Source organism: Cryptomeria japonica, chromosome 3 (genome assembly GCF_030272615.1).
Source record: "Cryptomeria japonica chromosome 3, Sugi_1.0, whole genome shotgun sequence".
Lineage (NCBI taxonomy): Eukaryota > Viridiplantae > Streptophyta > Pinopsida > Cupressales > Cupressaceae > Cryptomeria > Cryptomeria japonica.
The window spans coordinates 47487275-47511359 of record NC_081407.1 but is presented as its reverse complement, the minus strand read 5'-3'; the positions used below and the strand labels follow the sequence as shown (position 1 = coordinate 47511359).

Sequence of the window (24085 nt, the reverse complement as noted above, 5' to 3'; positions counted from 1 at the left end):
TGGTATGATGAAAGAATAAGTATCCGGTCAACTACTAGGTGGGGGGGGGTGTGAATCAGTAGATAGAAAAACTGATATAAACTTCACCAATCAATCTCTCAAAGTGAACTTAGAACAATAATTCTGTCAAGATAAACTCATAAGATAAGCCAGTTGTCTATTACAACAACTTCTTCATATCTCAATGCTTCCGGTTATCATGAATTATCAAAAATAGTTAAGTAGTTAAGTAAATCAACCATGAAAACATAACCACAAAAGCATTCACCACTTGACACATATTTTTGACGTGGAAACCCAAATAGGTAAAAACCACGATGAGATGAGACTCACAAGATAACTATCTGAACTCTTCTGAAGTTCGCCCTGTTAGGAGCCTAGCCTGTTAAAGCTTTACAAAAAGTTCTGTTAAGAACTGATCCTGTTAGGAATCACCCGATTAAGGGATTGACTACAAATGCCTTGTTAGAAGCAATACCCTGTAAGGAGTAACCTCGGTAGAGGATTTGAAAATCCAATCTAATGGACCACCTTGTTAGAGGATTTGAATAGCACCAAGCTTGTTAGAGCTTACCCGGTTAGGGGATTTCAATTCTGCTGTAATTGTTAGAAAACAACAGGAGTTTGCTGATCTGTCTGAATAGCACTACACTTGATTGATCAGATCCATTTCATGCTCCTATCTGCCTTTACTCAAACTGCAAATACATCATTCAGTTCTGCAACCACACACTCAACTGAACTGTGTCTATCTCTTTGCCAACTCTCTCAAACTAAACAACTTCATCGACATTAAATACAAATCAATCAGGTCGATAACACAACAAAAACCTAACTCTCATCGAGATTACAAACAAATTTGGTTCAAGTATGACCGTTGGATTACATAGCAATCTTTGTACATCAATCAAGAAAACCTTGATCACTCCTTGATCACCGCTTCATTGAACTTAGTAACTCATCATGCGCTTTGCATTAGATGCAATACATTTGCTCATTCCCTAGACAAAAACCGTTACAACAGCTCGCCAAAATCTCTTGGAACTGTCTTCATACAATAATCATGTGTGTCATCATCATTACCGCTCATCATCAGATCATAAACCAATTCACCAAACTTAATCGGTCAAGGTTTGTCAAAAAACAACAGGTAGGGTTTACCGGTTACAACAATAGATAAGGTTTACACCGGTTACCAATTCACTCTATAAATTTTTCCTATCGGTTACAGTAACAATATTACAACAATATCAACAATATCATTACCGGTTTAATTGACATCAATGACAACATAACATATCATTAATGCAATCTTCATGCAAATGCCAACACTAACATCATTTCAAGAAAAAACAATCGGCAAAGGAGTGAAACTCAAAGACAGAAGTGATATTTGAAAAGATCTGCACTGGTGAAATGCAGGACTTTTATTTCAAAGGAGAAAGAGATAACATCATCTTCACCAATGGAAAGTCAGAATCAAGAAGGTTGGTGAGAAGCTAGGAAGATAAAATACATGGCCTTTGTCCCCTTCAAAAAGGATTCCTTAAACATAAAGATAGAGAAAGAACTCAACAATCAAATGTCTTCTTGAACAAGATACGACACATTAATCATGGCAGAAGATATGGAGGAGAAAATGAGAAACATGTTTGTTACTTCTCATGCACTTCCATTTAATTTGCAGTTTCAAATAAATAGTACGGACTGGAAATATGGCCAAACTATAGAGCACCCTGCATTACCAAACCCACTAACCAAAAGCAAGGTCTCTAAAGCCCCTTAATAGAGCTAGCCAACCAGCCCATGGGAATGCATCTAAATGGCTTCCTACTGAGACTGTTACAAGGCATCAAAAAGATAGCATCAAGAAATAAACTTTTACCAACTCCTTCAGCAAATCACAAGATCAATATGAATCATCTGCTCAAATTACAGATCAACATGAACCTTTCATCTATCCGAAGTCTTAGAACCACTGAATCTCAGATTCAACCATTAATATAATTATATATCCAATAATCCACCTAATCAAACAATATACAAATATCACCAAAGGCACCACAAAATGCGATTCGCCCACATTTAGCCAAAAGTAAAGTAAAACGATTAAAAAAATCCAATAAAATATTACAAACATAAATGCAATGTTCCAATTATTTAACCAGAATCTAGCATAAAAGGCTACAAGACAAAATTTCACCCTTCAGAGCATTATAAATGCAAGATCCTAACAACTAATCCCAAATTTACTTTAATGGCCAAGAATACAATGTCAAGGTAATTTACCACTATTTTAACAATTTTTACATAGCATTATACAATCTAAAACTACCTGCAATGCCGGAGAGATTCATAGCGTTCGGCCTCAGTCATCACAGTCTTCCCTTTATATTTATGTGTGACTGCATCACTACAGCATCCTACTAGCAGATACACGTTTGGAAACCTGTTATAACAGATATGGACACAATTTAACACCAATGAGAGTAAAAACAAAAGATAGAGCAGCCAAGTACCTGCAATTCAGCAAAAGTGTAACAAACTCCAGGTGAATTATCTAATTAAAAGTCAGTATAGTTATGACATACTTCTGCCTTCCTGGTGATAAGCTTTGAAATCCATTCAATTTCAGAGACAGAAAAGGCAGAAATGCTTACAAATTGAGCAAAAGAAAAATAAGCTTTAAATTCCTTAGGGTTCCAAATGAAAAAATACTTAAACTTTAAGAAAATAAAATGAGACGAAACATTTGCTAATTCACTTTCAATGCCAGAATAGAGAGAAATGCTTTATTTTTAACACAAAGAAAATAAGATTTAAACTTAATATAATTTAGAAGTGTTAAAGGCACAAATAAGAAATTTAGGGCTACCATAATTCAAAAGTAGCTAAGGCAGAAATAAAATATATTGGGCCAAAATTCTTAATTTTAAAAAGAGTAAAATAGGGTCTATATTACTTACGATTACAAATCCAGAAAAGAGTGAAATGTTTTACAAATTTAACAAATGGAAACAAGCTTTTAAGTTCACATAATTCTAAAAGATGAAATACTTTAAATTTTCAGAATTTCAAGTCTGTACAATTTATTAGTCTATAAATGCATATACCTTTAATAGATTTCAGTCTTTGGATTTTATGTTCGGCCAATTTCAAAGCTAGTAAAGCCATAAGCACTTAAATTATTGACAAAAGCAAAATAAGTTTTTAAGTCTTGTTGTGGAGTATTCACACATTGCCCCATTGCAAATAGGGACCCCTAATTTTTTGCTTTCTGGGGTTTACTTTCTAGGTTTTTAGGGTTTGTCTATTAGCCTTTGCATGCTGAGAGTTGCCAGAGGGATCACTAGGATGGCAGGCTCTGCTTGAGACAGGGTGAGTCCACGGGGCCCCAGAATTAGGGTTTCTTTGAGAGTTTTCCTTAGGGCCTGGTTTTGCTCTTGTTGCTAATTGTGTCTTGCTTGGTGAGTGAGTATCATCCTTGAAGGTCTGAGCTAGGTCAAGTTGGTGAGTGATGAAGTCTGGAATGTCATCCTGATCTTCAAATGCCTTGAAATTTGGCTAAGTTTGGAATGTCTTCTTGATCCTGAAATTTGACTAAGTCTAGAAAACTGAAGAATCCTCCAAAAACTAGATTTTGCATTATAACTCCTGGAGGTCCGAAACCACTCTCAAACATCCTGACAATATATATGGAATATAACTCACTTATACTTAAATGTTATATTCCATACATGAATCCTGACGGAGAGACCAAAATGTCAAATTTCGCTCCTGACCCTTTGGCCCTTCCAAAGGGTCCAAAGCGAATTTCGCTCCTGACCCTTCCAAAGGGTCCAGAGCGAAATTCTCCATAAGACATTCTACATTGCCCAAAATCATGAACTAGCTCATTCCCAGGCATTTGTGAAGGCAAAACACTTATTTGGAGTGAAGAAATGTGAAAATGAAGTCAGGATTTGAGCCCAAGGATGATTTTCGCTCCTGACCCTTCCAAAGGGTCCACAGCGAAAATCCTTATAAACCTCATTTTCTCGCTTGTTTAGACCAACATTCTAGTTTTGAAGTGATGGTATGTGAAAATGTGAAGGATTTTGGCCTAAAACATGATTTTCGCTCCTGACCCTTCCAAAGGGTCCAGGGCGAAAAATCCTTGTAAACCTCATTTTCTTCCTTGGTTTGGTTAACTTTTGGTGTTCTTGCCTTGAAAGGTGGTTGGACGCATGAAAATGAAGATTTTTTGCCTAAAGGATGAATTTCACTCCTGACCCTTCCAAAGGGTCCAGAGCGAAATTCCTAGATGGCACCCATTTCTTCCTTGTTTAGACCAAGATCTTAGTTTCTAAGGCATATTGTGAAAGTTTGGACATGTTCTTGACTAAGGAAGTGATTGAAAGCATTGAAATGTGAGGGTTTTTTTTGTCCACGAATGAAATTTCGCTCCTGACCCTTCCAAAGGGTCCAGAGCGAAATTCTTTATTAACCTTATTTATTTACCTTGTTTGGGCTTAAAACCTTGTTCCTTGGTCTTGGAGGTGAATTGAAGTTGAAAGAATGAAGGAATATGCTAAAAACAAGAATTTCGCTCCAGACCCTTCCAGAGGGTCTAGAGCGAAATTACTAAAATCCACCTTTTCCTTTCATTTTGTGTCAAGCTAAGCATGGATAAAGATGAATAGAGCTTAGAAGGATCCCTAGGCATGCCTTGGAGTTGATTTTTTGCCATCAACAATGATGATTTTGAGCTAGGACATGAAATTTGCTCCTGACCCTTCCAAAGGGTCCACAGCGAAATCCATTAAATGGGTCCTGTCCTTGGCCATGGTCTTGAGCGAATTTCTCCTTTCGGGCCTTCTTGGGGGTCAAACAAGTGTTGTCTTCATGAGGAAGGAGTCCAAAGGTGAGAATCATGGCATAGCAAGGGAAGAAGGAGATGGAATTGTGTCCTAATCTTGAATTTCGCTCCTAACCCTTCCAGAAGGTCCAGAGCGAAATTCCCCAAAACTACCCTTTTTTCTCAATTTTATGCTAAGTCAAGTGTGGGTCAGGATGGGGTAAGATTGGAGAAGTCCTTGAGCAAAACTTTGAGTTGCTAGTGATCCGTGAACATGAAGGAATTGAGCCAAATCAAGAATTTCGCTCATGACCCTTCCAAAGGGTCCAGAGCGAAATTCCTAGGATCACCTATTTTCCTTGCAAATCAAGTTAAGTTTTTGGTTTTTATGGCCTAGATAAGAGTGAGGCGATGTATCCTTGGTCTTGGAGGTGGATTGGAGTTGAGAGAATGAGAAAATAAGCTCAAATCATGGATTTCACTCCTGACCCTTCCAAAGGGTCCAGAGCGAAATTCCTAAAAACCACCTTTTCCTTTCACATTTGTGCCAAGCCAGGCCTAGACCAAGGTGATAGAAGCCCTTGAGATTGCCCTTGAATGGATTGTTGTCTCCAAAAATGATGATTTTGGGCTAGAGGAAGAAATTCGCTCCTGACCCTTCCAAAGGGTCCAAGGCGAAATCCATTATAGGTCCTGTCCCTGACCATGATTTCTAGCAAACTTTATTTTAAAGTCTTCTTGTTGATGATTTAAGGTGGAAAATGCTTTGTTGATATGAACATGTCATATGTACTTAATCACCTTTTGGTTTATTTTGCAGATGGAGAAAACCAGGCCAGGGCAAGGACGACCTCTTCTAGTCCAGCATCATCAAGGACGTTCCACAAGCAAAAGGGAAGACTCAAGGTGTTCAAGGAATTGCCAGCTACCTCCAGAACCTTCACTTTGCCACACTAAGGAACCACAAGATGACAATAAAAGGCGTTGCCAGCATTTCAAGGAAAGGTACACCACCCATCCATCACGTCAAAGACAGAGGAGAATCAAATAAGGTCAGTGCAAGGGTTCGTTGAAGAAGCAGATATTCTCAGAAGAGTTAATCAAAGTTAGCTTCTCAGCATCATCAAATTCAACATCAACCAAGTTACAAGTGTCAGACAATGTGGCATCCCAGTCATCACTCCTCCAGTCGGATTGGTCCACCTCAGCATGACCAGATTCAATGTACCTAATTTATCGGAGGCGGCACAAACTTCGATGTACCTACCCCTGCTTCCTATTGGTCCTCACCCTTGGAATGTAATTTTCTAATTGACTAAGTAAGTTTGTTGTAACAAACCCTAATTAGGGTTTCTATCTTGTAATCCTAGCCATTGATCCTAAATCAATCAGAGCCAACTATTTGTAAAGGGTTTCTCTATATAAGCCTTGGCTCCTCATTTGTAAAGGTTAATGGTGGGTTAATAGAGAATAGATGGTAGTGAATAGTCAAAGAGTAGGAAATAGTTAGAGTAGAATAGAAGAGAAGGCAAAGATTGTTGTCGAGATGTTGTTGTAAAGGACTTGTAAACTTCATTGAAGCAATGGTGAATTCTATGGGTCGATTCAACAATTTGCATGGTCTCTATACCTCTCAAATTTGATTTCATGTTATTAGATGAGTGGAAGAAATGCGTATGATCGATGGTGAAATTTGTATATCCATACTACTAGCAGTTTGTTAATTGCAGACTTGCCTTGTGTAGTCAATTGGAATCATTCAGCTTAAGCTTAACTTCAATTGTCGCTTCTTCATTGATATGCATCAGCCTGATGGTGTCCATGCCTGTAGCGGTGATCTGAACATCATAAAGCTTTCCTCAAAAGATCGCACTAACCTTGTGGAGATGGTCCTGGGATGTCAAAGCAAGACTTAGTTAGAATTTCATCAAAAGTCATTCATTGCTCTTACATTCTTAGTATTAGAAATAGATCCCGTTTCAACCCTTCTCCTTTTTTCCTTTTTTTTTCAAAATCTAGGACCAGTAAAATCTCACGTTCCAGCAATATCCAAAGCAAATTAGACATTCAGGCAGTCAAACGTAAGTCCCCTTGTGATTCCAGCAAAATCACATCATAACACGAGAAGCTTATCCACACGTAGAGAACCTACATACAAGAACCTTGGAGTTGCCTCGATTGATCCTTCAGCGAAATCTTCAGCAATCAGGAAACTTTGTTCAAGAGAGCATAAGGTACCTTTAGGTATTTTATTCTGTGTTTGGTCGTGTACAAAGGACACATCAACAAGTCTGCACAGTATAAACTGTAAAATCAACCACAGACAAAACACTTAAAATTAGGTAACGTCAGTAAAGGCAAATACTCTTAATAAATTAAGGTTGGCAATTGCACAATTTCAAAGCTGGCAAAGACAGGGATACCTAAATACTCAACGAATAAAAAATTAAGGTTTTGAAGTCCACGTGATTTGCAATCAACCAAAAACACAGATTCATAAAATTAGGCAAAATCCCATTATTTTAAAAGATAGAAGTAGGATCTAAAGTCCACATAAATTCAAAACTAGTAAAGTAGCAGAATCACTTGAAATTATAACAAAAGAAAATATTTGAAGTCTGTTGATTTTCAACATCTAACCTAGTGAAAGATCAACTGTTTAAAATTCTAACAAAATCCAATTTCATTTCCATTTCCATCTAGTAAAGGGAGATATGTTTGCAATTCCAACTCTACTCATCTAATATTTAATAAAATTTTAACACACCATGCCATCCATTTCCGCAACACCAGTAAATTCATCCTTCATAACCCCACATTAGCATCATCACTTAGATTTCAAAATCAAGACTACACAACTGTTAGAGTTTTCAATTGGTCATGAAATCCCTACTTGACCCACAATTTCATCAAATCAATTATTTTTTTAACATCGTTCATTGCAAACTTTCTTCTACATCAGCACCTATATCTACCACTCACCATATGTTTGGTGCTAAGAAAGTTGTCGCTCAGGGAAACCGTCTGCAATTCCTCCTTGCCCCAATTCCCCAAATTAATTTTAGATTTAGATTACTTCTCTTTTTCCCTATGTTTGCATTTTTATTTTTATGCAAACAAAACGCAATTGTAAATAATTCTATGAATATCTACAACCTTAATATATGTTATAGGGTATGCCATACACCCAATTGCACTTCTCCCAAGTACACCCAATACCTAGGTCATACTTCTACGGTTCTACCAAGGCATACTGTAAGGTCAGAAATTGCCTATATTGCAATCTCCAACTTACATATTTGCACTTACTTTGGTTCCCATCCCCCCCTAGTATTTTTGGATCATTTCACCTATTGGTGATCTTTTCCTTGATCACAAAAGGATAACACAATTAATCCAAACATGGACCCTAAAAATATGAGATCTTAACTCCTCAAGGGCATCCTTGTGTATCAAATACTAATTTCCTTGTTCAAATTGAAAATAGCACCTTATTCACACCTTTGTTGCCTAGTCCTTCCTACATTTTCAATAGTAACTTATCTTGAAACCTGGTATAAACCTATTTTTGACCCCTTTTTTTCAAAGAATGCACAAGTAATGGGCAACTGAGAAAACTTAGCATGCAATTCTCTCTCTCTATGCAGAGGTGATTCAAAAAGACTCCACTATAGAGTAGAAAAACTAGAGAAGACTTAAGTCTGAAGATTTGAAGTCCACTGTGCCATCCAGTCCTTTCTCCCATCTTTCAGTCTAATCCCTCATTCTCCCCATGAGAAGCCGTTAGAGACCATTTTCCCTCTACCCAACCTAAGCCAAAATTTGAAGACCCTAACCATAACCATCCCAACCAAATCTGAATCATTTCCCTACCCCCTTCCTCTGCTTGCATCCACCATAATGATCCTCATCACCTTCTTGACCCTTGGTCACACCACATACCAATTGTGCTTAATTTACCCCCACTGGAGTTTTGTTTTGTGAACACCAAATCTTGTACACACTGCTCACACTTTGAACACAGGCCTGCATGCACCCCATATCTGCATTTGTGATCTATTGAAGTTGAAACATACCACCCAAGGGACAAGCTGAAGCAGTACCCTTTACAGCACACATTTTCCACTTGTCCCAATTTATAGCTCAAGTTTTCTAATGCTCGAAGACAAACATGCACATTCTGCAAGTAAGAGATGAACGAAGATTTTGGTGAAAAAGTCCTGCAAGTTTCAAAGCCTTTATAGGCCCCAACACCTACACCCTTGACCTACAACAACACCCCTAATCTATAGCAATGCACTTTATACATTGCAGCAACACCCAATTTTTGAAAGTTTCTAACAGAGCTGAAAGTTTAACTAAAGCATCTTTCCAGCCTTCTAAAGTCCATTTCCAATGTCAAATCTCCCATATTCCAGCTGCACTTGTTTCGTTTCCACATTTTCTTTCAATTTACCAATATTCCCTTTGGATGCATTCCTAGGGTTTTCAAAATTTTCCTAAAAGAGGAACATTTCGGAGACGAGGAGAAGGGGATAAAAAATCCCCACCCATCCCCATTTCTTCTGCAAATTTGGGGATGTCCCAAGCACACCCCTCACAACAGGGGACATCTCCTAGGAAAGTCTCTTAAACGGGGATACCAGGGAGTACCAAGGACTTCATAATGTCCCATTCAAAAAATAAAAAGTAAATAAAAGCGATAAACATGAAGAAAAAAACTCTGATCTGACTGTTAAGGTGCTTGTCTCTGGCATTCCATCAATTATAATTCTGCTCCTAACCGTTCAGGTGGAGAAGATGCCTTTCTATGGATTCAGATGACTGAAACAACTGCTTTGTTTTTGCTATTTAATGCTGTAACTGTCTTTACTCTGCTGTAACCTGCTGTAAAGGGCAAAAGAATGTGATTTTACCTTTTATGTATAACATTTTTAATTTTTTCTCATAATTTGATCAGGTTGGCCCTAACTCTGCTCTTATACAGCCAGGTCAGCCCTCTAATACAATCTTGTTTTTTGTCCTTATGAAAATTGGCAGTGGTGTAACAAGTTTATATGTATTGAACTTGTTTTTAAATCTATGATGTGTCTGAACTCTAATTTTGATTTATATATGAAAGAATCAGTAATGTTTTCCCTAAATTCAGTAATATGTATGTTTAAAAATGAAAAAAATTACAAATATAATATGTCCCAAGGCTCCTTGTTCCGGAAACTCATAGAAATACTGCAATTTACACCTAGAATATGCCAGTTTCTGTACTTCCTGTAATAGAGCAGATTTATTTATGTTCTGTTATTTCTGTATTCTGATTTATTAAGTAAAAGGTACAATAGAAAGAAAGTGGGCTATGATTCCTACTCGTCTAGAATCCCAGATATGGCTTGGGTATGTCCTGGGTACAGTCTCAAACTATGGGTCTAGCCCAGGCACATCAGGAACATACCCAAGCCGGACTCATCGACAGGTAGGGACTCATTACCAGTTTTTAAAACAAGAAGCCCAGTTGAAACTTGCAACATAAATATCAGTACCTATATGAAAATGTGTCATTGTTTTGAAGCAAAAATGATGAAAAAGGAGCTCCAAATCAAGTTTCTCTTATGTCCTTTGCTCAATGCTAATCGTGGTTTCTAAAATGCAAGTTTAGAATATCCATCTGATCTACAGCAGCCTACTGTATGATACATATAATAAAGGGAGAAAAGTAATATTAACCCCCGACTGAAGTTTTTTGTGCAGAGATTCTGGTTCTGACATTGTGCATTATTCATTAAGGTTAAAAACAATTATTGGCATAGCGATAATACTGTCATGTGTATTTCTTTCCAATCTCTGTCAACATTGTAGATGCCTAGTCTCTGTCAACAGTCTGTCCAATCTTTATTGTAGAAGGGTTGTGGCAAGCTCTTGAATCTGACGATCATGCATTCAATTTCAACAATCTGTACATTTTTGAACGAGAACAAAAATAAAGAAATAAAATTCAATACAAAGGAAAATAAGATCTGAAGTCCATGCAATTTTGAAGCCAAGAAGGGGAAGCAACAAAAAAATATCTGAAAGAAAAATATCCTTTAAAGTCCCTACAATTTCAAAGCTTGTAAAGGCCGAAAAAATTGAAATAATAATATAAAAAATTAAAATCTAGAGACAAGATGATCTAAAATCCAATTAAAATAGATACATTAACAAAAGAATACTAAAATGTAAATAAAATCAAGTTTCTTTCAAATATAAAAGTGCAAAGTTTTCACAATTTTAATGTTCATACAGTTTCAAAGTCAACAAAAGAAAAAACCTGAAATTTTACAAATTCAAAACTTCATTTTCAAAGCCAGTAAAAGCCCTAAATTTGACAAATAACCAAGAAAACAAAGATCTACAATCTGTAAGATTTCAAAGGTGGTATAAACGCTTGAAATCCTGCTAGTATAGATATCTTAAATACATCCATCTAAAAAACACCCAGACATATCAGTTTGGAGCTCTTTTATTTACTTATTTTATTTTAGAACTTTTTATTTACAGACATAAATATTATGTGCTACTAGTTTTGGAAATATCGTGTTTATTTTATTAATGTTTTGATGTGTAAATGGCTGTGAAATTTAAGGTGAAGATAAGAGTTTTTGCAAACACACTCACGCTTTTACGCTCCACCCTCACTACCATTGTTGAATGCCTATTGGCATTAATAAAAAGAAAAATAAAGGCAAAAACACTTAAAGTTCAACAAGAAGAAAAATAACAATTTGAATGAATGAATGAAAGATTTTTGATAACGTCCACAAGGCCAGAGCAGCCTATGGGACCTAGGGCCAGCACACAACTTACCCACACCAAAGCCTTATGAAGTTTGTAATCCCTTCTTGAGATCAGATCTTCTGCAGTGAATTTTGATCAAAAGGTTTGCAGTTTTGTCCAGCCTTGCCTCCTCAAACAAGATGTTTGAATTGTCAATTTTCAAGGCAATTAAATTTGCACAATACAAATGGAGAGAGAGACGCATAAAATTCTAGAAGGAAATCACAATTTAAACCACATCTATATTCAAAGCAATAACTGTATAGAAACGCTTGAAATTTAAGCGATGGAATATAATGTGTAAATTCTTACACTTTTGAAGCCAGCAAAACCAAAAGAACACTTTTTTCAATTTTTACCAAGGAAAACAAGATTTCTAAATGAACAATTTCGAAGCCATTGCTGCATGACACCTTAAAACTTTAAAGCTTGAAATAATGCAAATAATATTTACATTGTGTATTACTTCAAGTAAAGGCATAAAAGCTTGATATGGTAAAAGAGAAAAATTAATTTAATCTCCGCACACAACGTGAAAGGCGGAAATGCCTCTAATTTTCACAAATCTGAATCGCTAGGATTTCACTGCCAGAAGCCAGCGAAACCAAGAAACGCCTTAAAAATTCCACAAAGGATATTAAGATTTATAGATTGTACAATTTGAAAGCCATGACAGCAAAACCCCTCTAAATTTTAACCAAATGAAAACGAAAAATTAAAATCTGTATGATTTCAAGTAAAGGCATAAAAGCTTGCTATTATAACAGGAGATTAAATTTTATGTCCGTGCAATATCACGGATACAAAATGGCTACAATTTTCACAAGCTAAAATCAGTAGGATTTCAATATCAGTAAATTAAAAATTCCTTGAAACTTTCAGCCATAATATTAACACTATTCCAATGCCACAAAAGGCAGAAACTCTTGAAGTGTTAAGACATGAAATATATTTAACGTACGGAGAATTTCACAGGCAGACGCTTAAAATAGTAACAAAAGAATGCATATTTAAAATTCATGCATAAGAAGTCAAAGCCAGAGAGGCGAAAACCTCGAAAATTTAACTAAAGATTTTAGAGATTCCGCATGACTTTAAAGCCAGAGTCACTTAATTTATAAAAATAATCATGAAATTTGAAGTCAAGTTAAATTCGAATCCATCTAAGAGGAAATCTTTGTAGATAATAATGAATATGTAGGATTTCAAACTCCAGACTATCGTCCAATCACTACACAATTTCGCAGAAAATTATCTCTTTAAAAGAGCAATAAAATTCAACAAATAAAAAACTGCAAAAGAGTAGGCTTTAACGTTCGTACGATTTCTTGGCCTGTTCGAGAGATCGTGCGTGGCCGAAATGGAACAGATCGTAGATCCCATCGGCATAGACGCGAACAGGCTTGTCAAACTCCTCGGCCTTTACCGGATCAGGAGAGGGATGCGGCTCGAACACGCGCGGGGGAGCGACAGCCTCCTCCTCCTCACTGTCATTCAACAAATTCTCTTCAAATTCTTCGAACTCCTCAAACTCGTCCAGCTCTCCATTTTCTTCGATTTCTCCGTCAAACTCATCGTCTTCGGGATCCGAAGGCGAGTCGAACCTCTGACTTACCAATCGCTTGCGAGATCCCATGCTTCCTTCTCTTCTTCCTCTTCCTTTCGCAGACGAAACCAACCGGTTTTGCGCCTGCTCGTTTTTTAATGCATTTGCGACCTACAGAGATTAAAGGGCATGCATGTTCGGTAACGCGCCTTTTAATGCACCGGCGCCTTCCAACGCTTAAACCGTGTGCATGTTTGGGTTCTCGACCTTTACGGCGCCTGGTTAAACCGTGCGCAGCCTTAGTAACGCGTCTTTTGTTGTTGACGTGGTAAACCACCTCTTTTCTGGGGTTTAAACTGTGAGCTGGTTTTGGACCATCTTTTAGCCTTATAATTATTTATTTAGTTATATAAAGCAAAATATGTTTAAAAAAAAAGGTCACGTGTTGGAAGATTTTATATGGCAATCAATATTCTTGTAGGTAGCTGTCTTGCCTTTTCACATAAATATGGATGTATTATTATGATATTTAATTTATCTATTTTTGCAAAAGCAAATATTTACGAGATTCTTTTAAATAAATCACATTCATTATCACATTTTCTACACGTATCTAATTTTATCTTTCAATAAAAACAAATTCTTTTCAAGGGTGAATTGTTGGTCATCAAATTATGTGTGAAAGTATTTGACTTTAGTGTTAGGATCATAAATTCAAAGTCTATTTATGGGATATTAGAATATCATTGTGAGAGATCATTGGAACATCTTTTAGTCTTTGAATTGAGAGCATATTCAAATCATATAGAAAAACCTACATTTGCATCTAGGTATTGTACTAGGCATCTTCTATTTTCTTGTGTCTCTAATAATTTCAACTTTTGAGAAAAATAACAAAAAGGTTTAACTAAAGATTAAGTTCAACACTTTAATTGTAGTATAGTAGATCTCAAAGGTGTTCACTAATAACACATTGATGCACAAAAACATCAAGTTTCAAAGGCATGATAGTGAAGAAAAAAAGCATGTTAGAATAGAATGCAACAAATTAACTATGGATATCACAGTCAAAGTCTAATGTCTAGATTATATAATCAATCATTGAACACCTCTACACAATCCAATCAACCACATTAAATCCTTCATCCTTAAAGAAATAAATTACCCAAACCCTCTTATTTGTACATTTATAATACTCAACTCCCTGAATATTTAAGTGAATTTTTTATAACTGATTTAAATCATTATTTAGGTCTACATGTGTGTGTGTGTCCTCACAATTAAGTGAACCCTAATGATTTTGAACCCTCTTTAGACTTACCTCAAGGTTTAGACCTTCTTGGTTATGGTTTTTTTGTTTCCTTTGTCTTGGTTCGTATCTGAAACTTACTTGTGTTTGTATTGCTTCCTTTATTTTTCCCCCATTTTTGGTATTGTCATAATATCAATCAAGTTCTCATCTTTCACTTAGGAGAAGTCCTGGTCCAAATCTAACAAAAACTATGAATTAAATTGAGGTTGTAATCATTGAAAATATGAATATATTAAATTACCTGATAGAAATGATTATTTTGGCCACAGGGTCCATCATGCTACTACAAATAGAAGGGGTATTATACATTAGCAAAAGAGATTTTATTTATCAAGAAGTTCTTAAAGGCATATATCAAAATTTTAATGCCCTAATCTCTCTCCATAATACTTCCTTGTTTTCCCATTTAGAAGCATCATCTTTCATTGTCCCCTCCTAGATTTAATCCACCACCTTTTCCCTTCCAAATTCCACTTGCTACTCCTTTCCCATTATGCCACCAACCTCACCCATCTTGGATTGCTCCCATTACCACCTTTTCACTCCTTGTCCCTTATTATGTCGTGCATACACACCCCATCATTTTTTGCCCACAAATTATGGGGACCATGTTTTTTTATTATTTTGTGCCTTCAATTTAATTGTGTAATCAACGTGTTTTGACCCCCTAGTCTTGTCCTTAATGTCTTCTTTTTACTTTCCTAAAGGTTTTGGCATTTCATAGGTTCTCAAAACCCTTTTGGTTCCTATTGAACCGCAGTTCCAAATGAGAACTTGGAACTTGGAACTTGGCTCCCCACAACCTGATCCTCACTCCTCTAAGTTTTTTCCTCATAAGTTTCTAGTTGAGTGGACCTTGATGTGGACTTAGAACTAAGTTCCAGATCCCATCTTCCTCCCACGGCCCATGACTTGAAACCTTCCAACCTACCTCCTCTAAACATTTGTGGTCCATATGTAAAAACCCTCCATTGATTTATAAGTTTGCCTCTACTTTATTTTCACTTGATCTTGCATTTTTTATCCCTCTACTTCTTTCTCATACTGGTGTGATTTTGTGTATGCATTGGTATCATGATTCCTTACTTCTCACTGTGGATCTGGAGATTATGCTTATGGTCTAGCTTTCACTTATTTCCTAAGATTGGCTCCTTCTAATTATCAGATGTTTGATTGTGAGGTAGTTTTTTATATTTTCATGTTTTCTCCTAAAGTTGTCCTACTTTATCCCTTTCTTTCATATGTTTGTTTGGTTTGGATGTAGATTTAGGGTTATGTTGTAGATCTTCTTTTCCTTGGAAACCCTAGACCCAGCACATGCCCTAAAAATTGGCCCGTCTTTGGTTTTGAGTCCTTGTTTAGATTAAAAGTTAGTAGATTAGTTTAATCTAGTTTCTTAATATTTTAGTTATGTTTTATTTTATTTTTCTGAAAATTTTAGAATTCTAGGCTCTACTTTGGTCATATCCCCCTTTATTGTATTTGCAAGGTTTCAACTTCATGATTTATCTGTGTTCATTATGCATTGTTGAAATTAGGTGGGACCTAGATTTGGGACCAACATTCTAAATCGATGTCCTTATCTAATTCTCACATCCACCTATTATTTTCACTTATTGCCTTGCCTTCTCCAAACTCTATTCTGGCCATGGGTCCCAATTCCAAGTCCCTTTCCCTTTTTTATTCTTATTCTTTCCCACTCTATTTTGTTACTTAGACTTCAAGTCTTGTGACCCACTTTTAATAAACTCTTTTTTTTTTTGCATTTTCTCTTCATTGTTTCCAATTGAGTCTCAGGACTTGATTGGAACTTGGAACCTAATTCCAAGTCTTAGGTCCCCTTCCCATGCCTGTTCTACATAAATAGGTCTTCTTCTTATATTTCAAGTTGAATGTTGGTACCTGGTTCTTGGTTACTATTTTCCATTGATCCCTACCTTCCATGTCTTGTTATTTTGGTCTTGCACTATTTCCCATTGAATTATGAGGCCTAATAGGAACCTAGAACCTAGTTCCGAGTTCCATATTCAACCCATGATCCAAAACCTACCTACTTTACAATTCTAGGTTCCAATTCCAACCCCGCTGCTAAATCTAACTTATATAGCAAAATACCAAAAAAAAATTGGCAAAAGATAATGTTTGGAAAAATTTGTTAAGCTTTTAATAGGTTTTATAGGATTAATAGATCGTCTCTTTTAAATATATATCATACCTGGAAGTCTAGATAGAACAGAATAATACTTAATGATGTGATTTATTAAATTTCATTAATTTCTATTTAAAAATGATTGATAAAGTAGTTGAGATGTTAGAGAAAGTCATGTAACCATGAAATATGAGTTTCAAGTAGTCTTAAAGGTCTCCAAGATCACCTCTTTCATACAATACATATATGATATAGATCTAAGACATAATGACCTAGAAGACTCTAAGAAGGTGACCTTTGGAGATGGACCTTTGTTAGGTGGCAAATCATTAAAAACTTGGGGTTAACACGCATAGCTAGATTCCCAACCACCATTCACTTCCTAAAAGTATTCTACATTGTACAATGTGCACTATGATCCTAATACCTTGATACTTCTAATGACTAAGATGGTAGCAATATGTTGAACATAAGCCTAGACTACACATTTTTTGTTTACCCTTTAGGGTTGTGTTGGAGAATTTAATAGAGTAGCAATCCTAGAAGGCATTTGTTGAAAATGAGGAGCATAATATGAGACACTGCATAATTATTCACTAAGTGAGCCAAGAAAGACAATCACTACAATCCTATAGAATATTACTACGGTTGACTTAAAAATGAGATTGGTGATATCATCATATTGTTAATCAAGGTGATGGGAAATCTAGAATCCAAAGCATATCACACCTAGATGCATTGGTCTATATTTGAGGTTCACAAAGATGTTGAATATTCAATTGGACCCAATTAGTCAATGACAACCTTTACCATTAGCTAATTGATGTACATGGAATAAAGAAGTTTCACATGAATTCTTATATTGTTGGCGTGAATGAGGTTTTGGACCTAGTAAAGGTCTTGTACCTAGTATTTTCATTGGTTACTAGTGAGGGATTTATTCACATGACTCAAATTTACTCAGGTCCTAGGTGTCCTTGTAGAAGATTGATTAATTGTCACATGATATTATGTTATATCGTGACAACTACTTTTAGTAACCTAGGTCAACACTTTAGTAGTATCATTGTATAATCATGTCACAATCTTGTCTAATCCTATTTCTTACCTTACCTTTATAAGAAAGGCCTCTCATGTACATTTTCATGTCCATTTTTTAATATTCATCCATTATTCAATCTTACATTATTGAAGCAAGATATTCTTTCCATTATCTCTTGTGGAAGTCATTTTGGTCTTGCAAGATTTTTGGGTGTGTTGAGGAGTCACCAATCTTCTTCCACGTGGTATCAAAAGTGTAGATCTAAAGACTCCTTCACAAATATAAGGGATGTGTCCTAGCTTGAATAATTTGATAGGCACACAGATTGGGGTTTCAAAACCCTCGAGATTGAATTTAAGGCATCAAAGAAAGTTAGGCTTGCCTTTCATTTTGTCAGATTTTATTATATTTTTATCATATATGTGGAGGTTTAAAGTAGGGTTTGCAATTGCCTATTTATGAGGGTAGCTAAAATTTTAGGGCACTTTAGACCAAATCTAACCCTTCCATCGCATTTGAAAGGCCCAAATCTACAAATCAACTATCAAATCATCAAAATCAGAGACTTTTTTCCAAGGTGCAAAGAGATGTTTTGGCCTTGTTGTGGAAATCTATGGTCATACGTGTACCTGACTGCACCATACAGACTAGTCTATACTATCAGAAAAATTACCTCCTACTATGCACAAAATATTCTTAAAAAAAAATCAATATCTTTGGCATCATCATGGTGTGATAGATTTTCAAATCATATGATTTTTGTGATTTGTGGCATCGAATTGTATAGTGAGATTGACATTCAATCAATGGTTTCATCAAGTTTTTATCACATGGTTCACATTTAATGCACAATGTGAAAGCATTTTAAAAACATTTTTTTATATGAAAATTTTTAATTTGCAATTTTTTGTTGACATGGTTCGGGCATAGCACTAAGTACTTAAAGATCTACCCTTGATCACCTTATCGACCACAAGCCTATGAGAAAGAGGCTTAAAATATTGGTGGCACGGTTTACCATCCACCACCCACTAAACACCTTAATCATGCCACCCCACCTGGGTGGTGCACTTCTTTTTTGCACCCGCTTGGAACACGATCACACGGTGTGAGATGGAGCCAACTATTTTAGCCCCCCATGCCCTTTGTTACCCCCTAGTGCCTTTAAAGGGTGCGGGGGAGAGTGGCGGGGAGGGGGGGTCACTCATAACTTGGGCAAACAAAGGTTAAATTTTTCAAGTGAGATATTTCCAAAAAGTAGGTTCCATCTATTTTCTAGTGATGCAAGTGAGTTTCCAAAATTTTGTTGTTTAATGGCATTTATTACTATTTGAAGTAAAAATTTCAAATTTGGCTATAACTTTTTACCACGATCCCTAATTTTTATTATTATTGTGGCATCGGTAAGGTATTGAAGACAAGCTCTTCATGTACTTTTTCCAGATTATGTCTCATGTATATGTTTATCCAACTTTGTTATTTTGGCATCATAGTGGATTAGTTGGACATTTTGACAGTTGAGGTGTTTTTTTAATTTGATCACATCATTGTAGCTATATTTTTGTTGGGAATTAAGGTGTCTTAACCTCAGCCATTTCTAACATTGCATTTGTTTATTTAATGCCTAAATTGTAATTTATTACTCGTCATATTTTTTCATCTGATGTGACATGTCATGGTGAATTTTCTTCATACTTGGAGGTGACATGGAAGATGACAATTATGTATTTTTTCCTTATATGGGAAAGTAGGCTTCCCACTTTGGTAGAGATACTTTGTCACATTTCAACATCTTGGAAACCAAAGTAAGTTATTATTATATGACAAGTTATGGCGGATTCTTATGATAGGTTAGACAAGTATTAGAAGGCATCTTACATGGAGAATATGGGTGCCTAAGTTGGGTTATGGCAGGTTGTAAGAGAATCGGTTGATTATAGTCATTTATGGTGGATTCTCTTACAAATATAAGTGTTGCTATATGTGGCAAATTCCATGATAGTTGCAAGGTAAACAAGAGAATTTGTCATACCTATTTTTAGCAAAAATGAAGTGCCCAAGTTTGGAAGCGTGTGGAAGCAGTTAAAGAATCTTGGACAAGTATCTATTGCATGCTTTGAGTGTTGGAAAAATGTGCCACATGGATTTGGATGTCGACCTATTTTGGCTTGGTCTAGGTGCTACTTCAAACTTGTATTTCTCTATATATTGTATGTCTTTTATGTGGGTTTAAGAGAGGAGCGAGGAAAATTGTTCTTTGCAAGGTTATGTTGTCATAGACTTCCTCTAGAAGAGCAATATGTAGACTCCATGTTAAGACTACGAGCTTGCATATGTATTGTAACAATTTGTTGCAAATTAATACATTGGTTTGATGCTTAGAGTATGAGATTTTTTATTTAAAATATTTTTCCCACATATATCAGTGTTTCTTCTCTTATGTCTATCTTTCTTCCATTATTCTTCTTTTGTATTCTTGAAATATTGATTGACATGTTATTATGCTGCCAAAAATTTATTAGATTTGAAAACTTCATTATCTTTCTTATAAGGGTTAATGGATGGGAAATTAATTATGCTTGTTTCCACTTGAATGAATTAGTAGTATGTGCTTGTATAAAGTAATTTAAATCTAAATAAGAGAAAAACGTAGGATACTAAAGGTGCATACTGGATCCTAGAGGTCTTGTTGGGTTCATCTAACCCTTTCATTTGATATCAAAGCAAATATCCATGGTTTGTACGTTCTTGCATGTGCATGTATGTGAGCTACGTGTACTTTCATGTGTGTTGCATATACTTGTGTGAACTTGCATGTTACTTGCACATGATTGCATATGATTTCATGTGAAGGTCCATGGTGTTTAAGGTTTTGGGTGTTTCTTCTATTGTTATTTCATAGCTATGAACCTAGAGGGAATCTATTTTAAAGGAATTGGTTGACTAGATTAATCCTTGTTTGAGTGGAATTTTTACAATTGATCTTGTTTTTGGGATACAACAGGCATTTTGAAGGATGAAGAAGACTGATTTTTATGGAGTTGATCATGTGGCTACATTCATTTTGGTATTGATCTAGAGCTCCTATTTGATTGTATATTATAACCCTCATGCATGGTGGTTTTCATTCATCTTGTAGTTGTGTGCAACAAAGTATTCATTTTGGGTGTTTTTTGGCTACATGATAATATGGAGAAACTTGGGTTGACATGACTATGTTTCTATGTGCTTACATTGGGTGCTTGGATTTAGTCCCTAGCATTGGAATGCACTATTTCATTAGTTTGAATGCATGCATGTTATGGGGTTGGTCATTAGATGATCCAAAATTGTATAGAATGGCTCAACTCTATATGCATTTACTTGATGGTGGTTGTGGAGTTGGCCTACAAGTGAGCCTAAAGTTCTTGAACCTCTTATTCCTTTTGGTTGGTTTTACTTACATGTTTCAATTTCATGACAGTTGGATCTAAGGGATTTGTAGATTTTTGTTCAAAATCTATGGTGATTTTCAAACTTGTGGGTCTTCAAGGTGATAAGTGGATGTGGATTCACATGTGTGTCACATGACACAATGGTTTTGAAGGTTTTCCGCAATTCATCAAAACTTGTGGTTTTATAGATCTGCATAAAAGCTATTTTTCAAATTATGATTCTTGAGTTATTTATGGATGCAAGATAGTTGTATTTTTGCATGTATGCTTCATGCATGGTATAAGGAGGTTTGTAGGTTTCTCGCTGAGGAAATGTTGGTATATGTTTTACCATTGGTTATTTATGGGTTGTAAATTTGGTATGTTATTATGCATTTTAAAAGCTTTTGGACAACTTATTTCCTTCAAAAGTTTTGTTGTTTTCTTGTTCTATTAAAATTTGTGGGTTTGTGTGGGTTTGGAGTAATTTTGGTGGATTCAAATGTGCAATTTTACAGTTTTGTATGTTAACAAAAAATTATGGTTTTGTAAATATAGGAGAAAGACTATGTTCAAACTTTTAGAGCTTTCTAAATGGAGACATTTTTTAGATTTGCAAGAATGCTAATTTACTTCATTGATTATGGTTCTTGGTTTGTATATTTGTTTGGAAAATTAGATATAGATAGTGATTTGGTGTTTCGGTCTTGAAATATACACGTTATCTTCTTTAATATCATAGTTTTATATGTTAGTGACATGATGGTGAGTTTGCATGTTTTACTATTTGGGATCTATGAATTGTGCAATTTGGTGGGCTATATTTACCCATTAGTTGCATTGAAGACTCGTATGTAGATTATCTATATCTCTTTCAGTATTTATGTATATTTTTTCAAGGATCATTTGAACACATTAGTACGGTATCTTGAGATGAGAGGATAGATTCTTTGAGTACTTGGATAGTCAATTGTTGGGATTTGTAGTATGTTGTTTATATTCTTGGCTTGAAGATCTTGTTTCTACTTATTATTGCCAATATTGCAAGTAAAGTATTGGATTTTGTTATATCCATGGATGATCTTCATTTAGGAGATGAATTGTCATGATTCCATGTGTAGCTTGGTATCATGGTTCAGTGGGAGTTACTAGCAATGACATGGATTCATCATTTGCGAAGAATGATCTTCCTTAATATCTATGGATGTCTTGGAGAAACTCTCAAATCCAATTGCTACAGAAGAATACCTTCACATTCATAGTTTCATTGTCAATAGATGGTTATCTTCATGTGATTGAAGATTTTGACATCTTGGTTAGCCACGGAGGAATCTTGGAGTCTTTGTTTGAGGTGTTATTTTATGACTTGTGATCCTTTATTACATGATGGAACTTTAGTATTATGTCATGATGTACTCTTGATACTAGTTGGAGTGTTGACATGATACAAATACTCTCAGAAGCATGATATGTTCATTAGATTATATGTTTTTTTTATGAGGATGTGTGAGATCATATTGTAATTATTGGTTCCTAATTCTGCAATTGGAGATTTGACATTGTTTTTGTCGGTTCTCTTGGTATTGGGTACGTTAGTCATTTTCTTTGGTGCTTAGCATGGATTGGTCAATTGTTATTGTTCATCATTTAGTGTGGTCGAATGGGTTCACTAGGCTAAACACGCAAACTAGCAATCAAACCCATTCACATCAACTTGCATTAAAGAATGATTAGTAGGCCCAATTACAAATCCTTGGGAGAGTTGGGTACAATTGTTGATTATTCTTTTTTGTGCTATTGACATGGTTGGATAAGAAAAAATGATAAAATGCAAGAACTAGGTATAAAGATGTGTATTTTACAATAATCAACATAAACATTAAGCTACAAAACATATATGTAAACTCTAAGAACAAATTTGGAAATAGGAATTAGAGAGGAGCTTGTGTCTACAATTTGAGTCCTAAAGTGTTAGTTTGTGTGGTTAGGCACCACTAACCTGAAGGTGTCTGATGAAAGTATCATATTTAGTTTTTGGATCAAGATATCATACAAATCACTTTCCCAAAATTTTATTGGAAAAGTGTCGATCACTAGCAACAATTGCCAGGGACAATGTTTTTTTGCTTCTTCAAATTCTGGATTTATTTCTCTCAGTTTGCACTTTATGCATCTATAATCCTTCTCAATCAAATATGAATCCTACACACAAAAAAGAGATAAAATGATGTTGGGTTGTATATATAGATTTTCCTAAGTCAAACCCCAAGTTGAAATTAACCCTACACCAATGATAATGAAAAAGAGAGAGCCCACCCTTGTAGGCTAGAGGTTGAAAACCTTAAGGAAATACAAAATTGAAATATTATACCTTTTCTATGAATATCCTTGCGTTGAAGTCTCGTGAAGGGTTGATTTTGCTAGGTGGAAGATCATGCATGCCTTTACATAAAACTTGATCATGGATGACATCTCGAATGCTTGAATATCTAAATACATGACATCTCCTCCACACCTTGAGAATGTCTAATTGCTTTCTCAACTTGCTTGATGTGAATTGAATTACTTGATGAGAGATATTTCAAATGAGGACGTAAGACTTTCTTTTATACTCAACCTCATGAAATATGTTAATTTTTTTGAAGAATCTTGACATTAGGAGCACTTTCTCGCTCAACATTTTTTGACCATTCTTCAAATTTGGGCCTATTTTGGCTGGACATTTGTGCTAGGCACCATAATCTATGGGGAATAAGGTGCTAGGGACCCTAGTCTAGGGGGTCTAAGGTGTCAGGTGCCCTAGTCTAGGAAGACTAGGCGTTATGCACCCTTATCTAGTCCTCTCGGGTTGGGAACAAGGTCAAAGAGATAAAAAAAATTTAGAGACCTTATATTTGGCATTTGTTTGAGCATAATTAGACAATCTTGGGGGCAAGGAAGGAGAAGCACCAAAGTGAGCCCCAAATGGGTATGAAA

At 35.6% G+C, this 24085-nt stretch overlaps 1 protein-coding gene across 1 annotated transcript in view; it reads right to left on the bottom strand.

The window, feature by feature from the left end:
- LOC131033116 (choline-phosphate cytidylyltransferase 2) overlaps positions 1 to 13476 on the bottom strand; it is a 54271-nt gene extending 40795 nt beyond the window's left edge. Inside the window, exons 1-2 of the mRNA XM_057964251.2 lie at positions 12970 to 13476; positions 2336 to 2449 (exon numbers count right to left, since the gene is read on the bottom strand). Of these exons, the coding sequence (XP_057820234.1) occupies positions 2336 to 2449; positions 12970 to 13283 (428 nt within the window). The 5' untranslated portion in view covers positions 13284 to 13476. The remainder of the gene's footprint in view (positions 1 to 2335; positions 2450 to 12969) is intronic.
- Positions 13477 to 24085: the final 10609 nt, after the last annotated feature.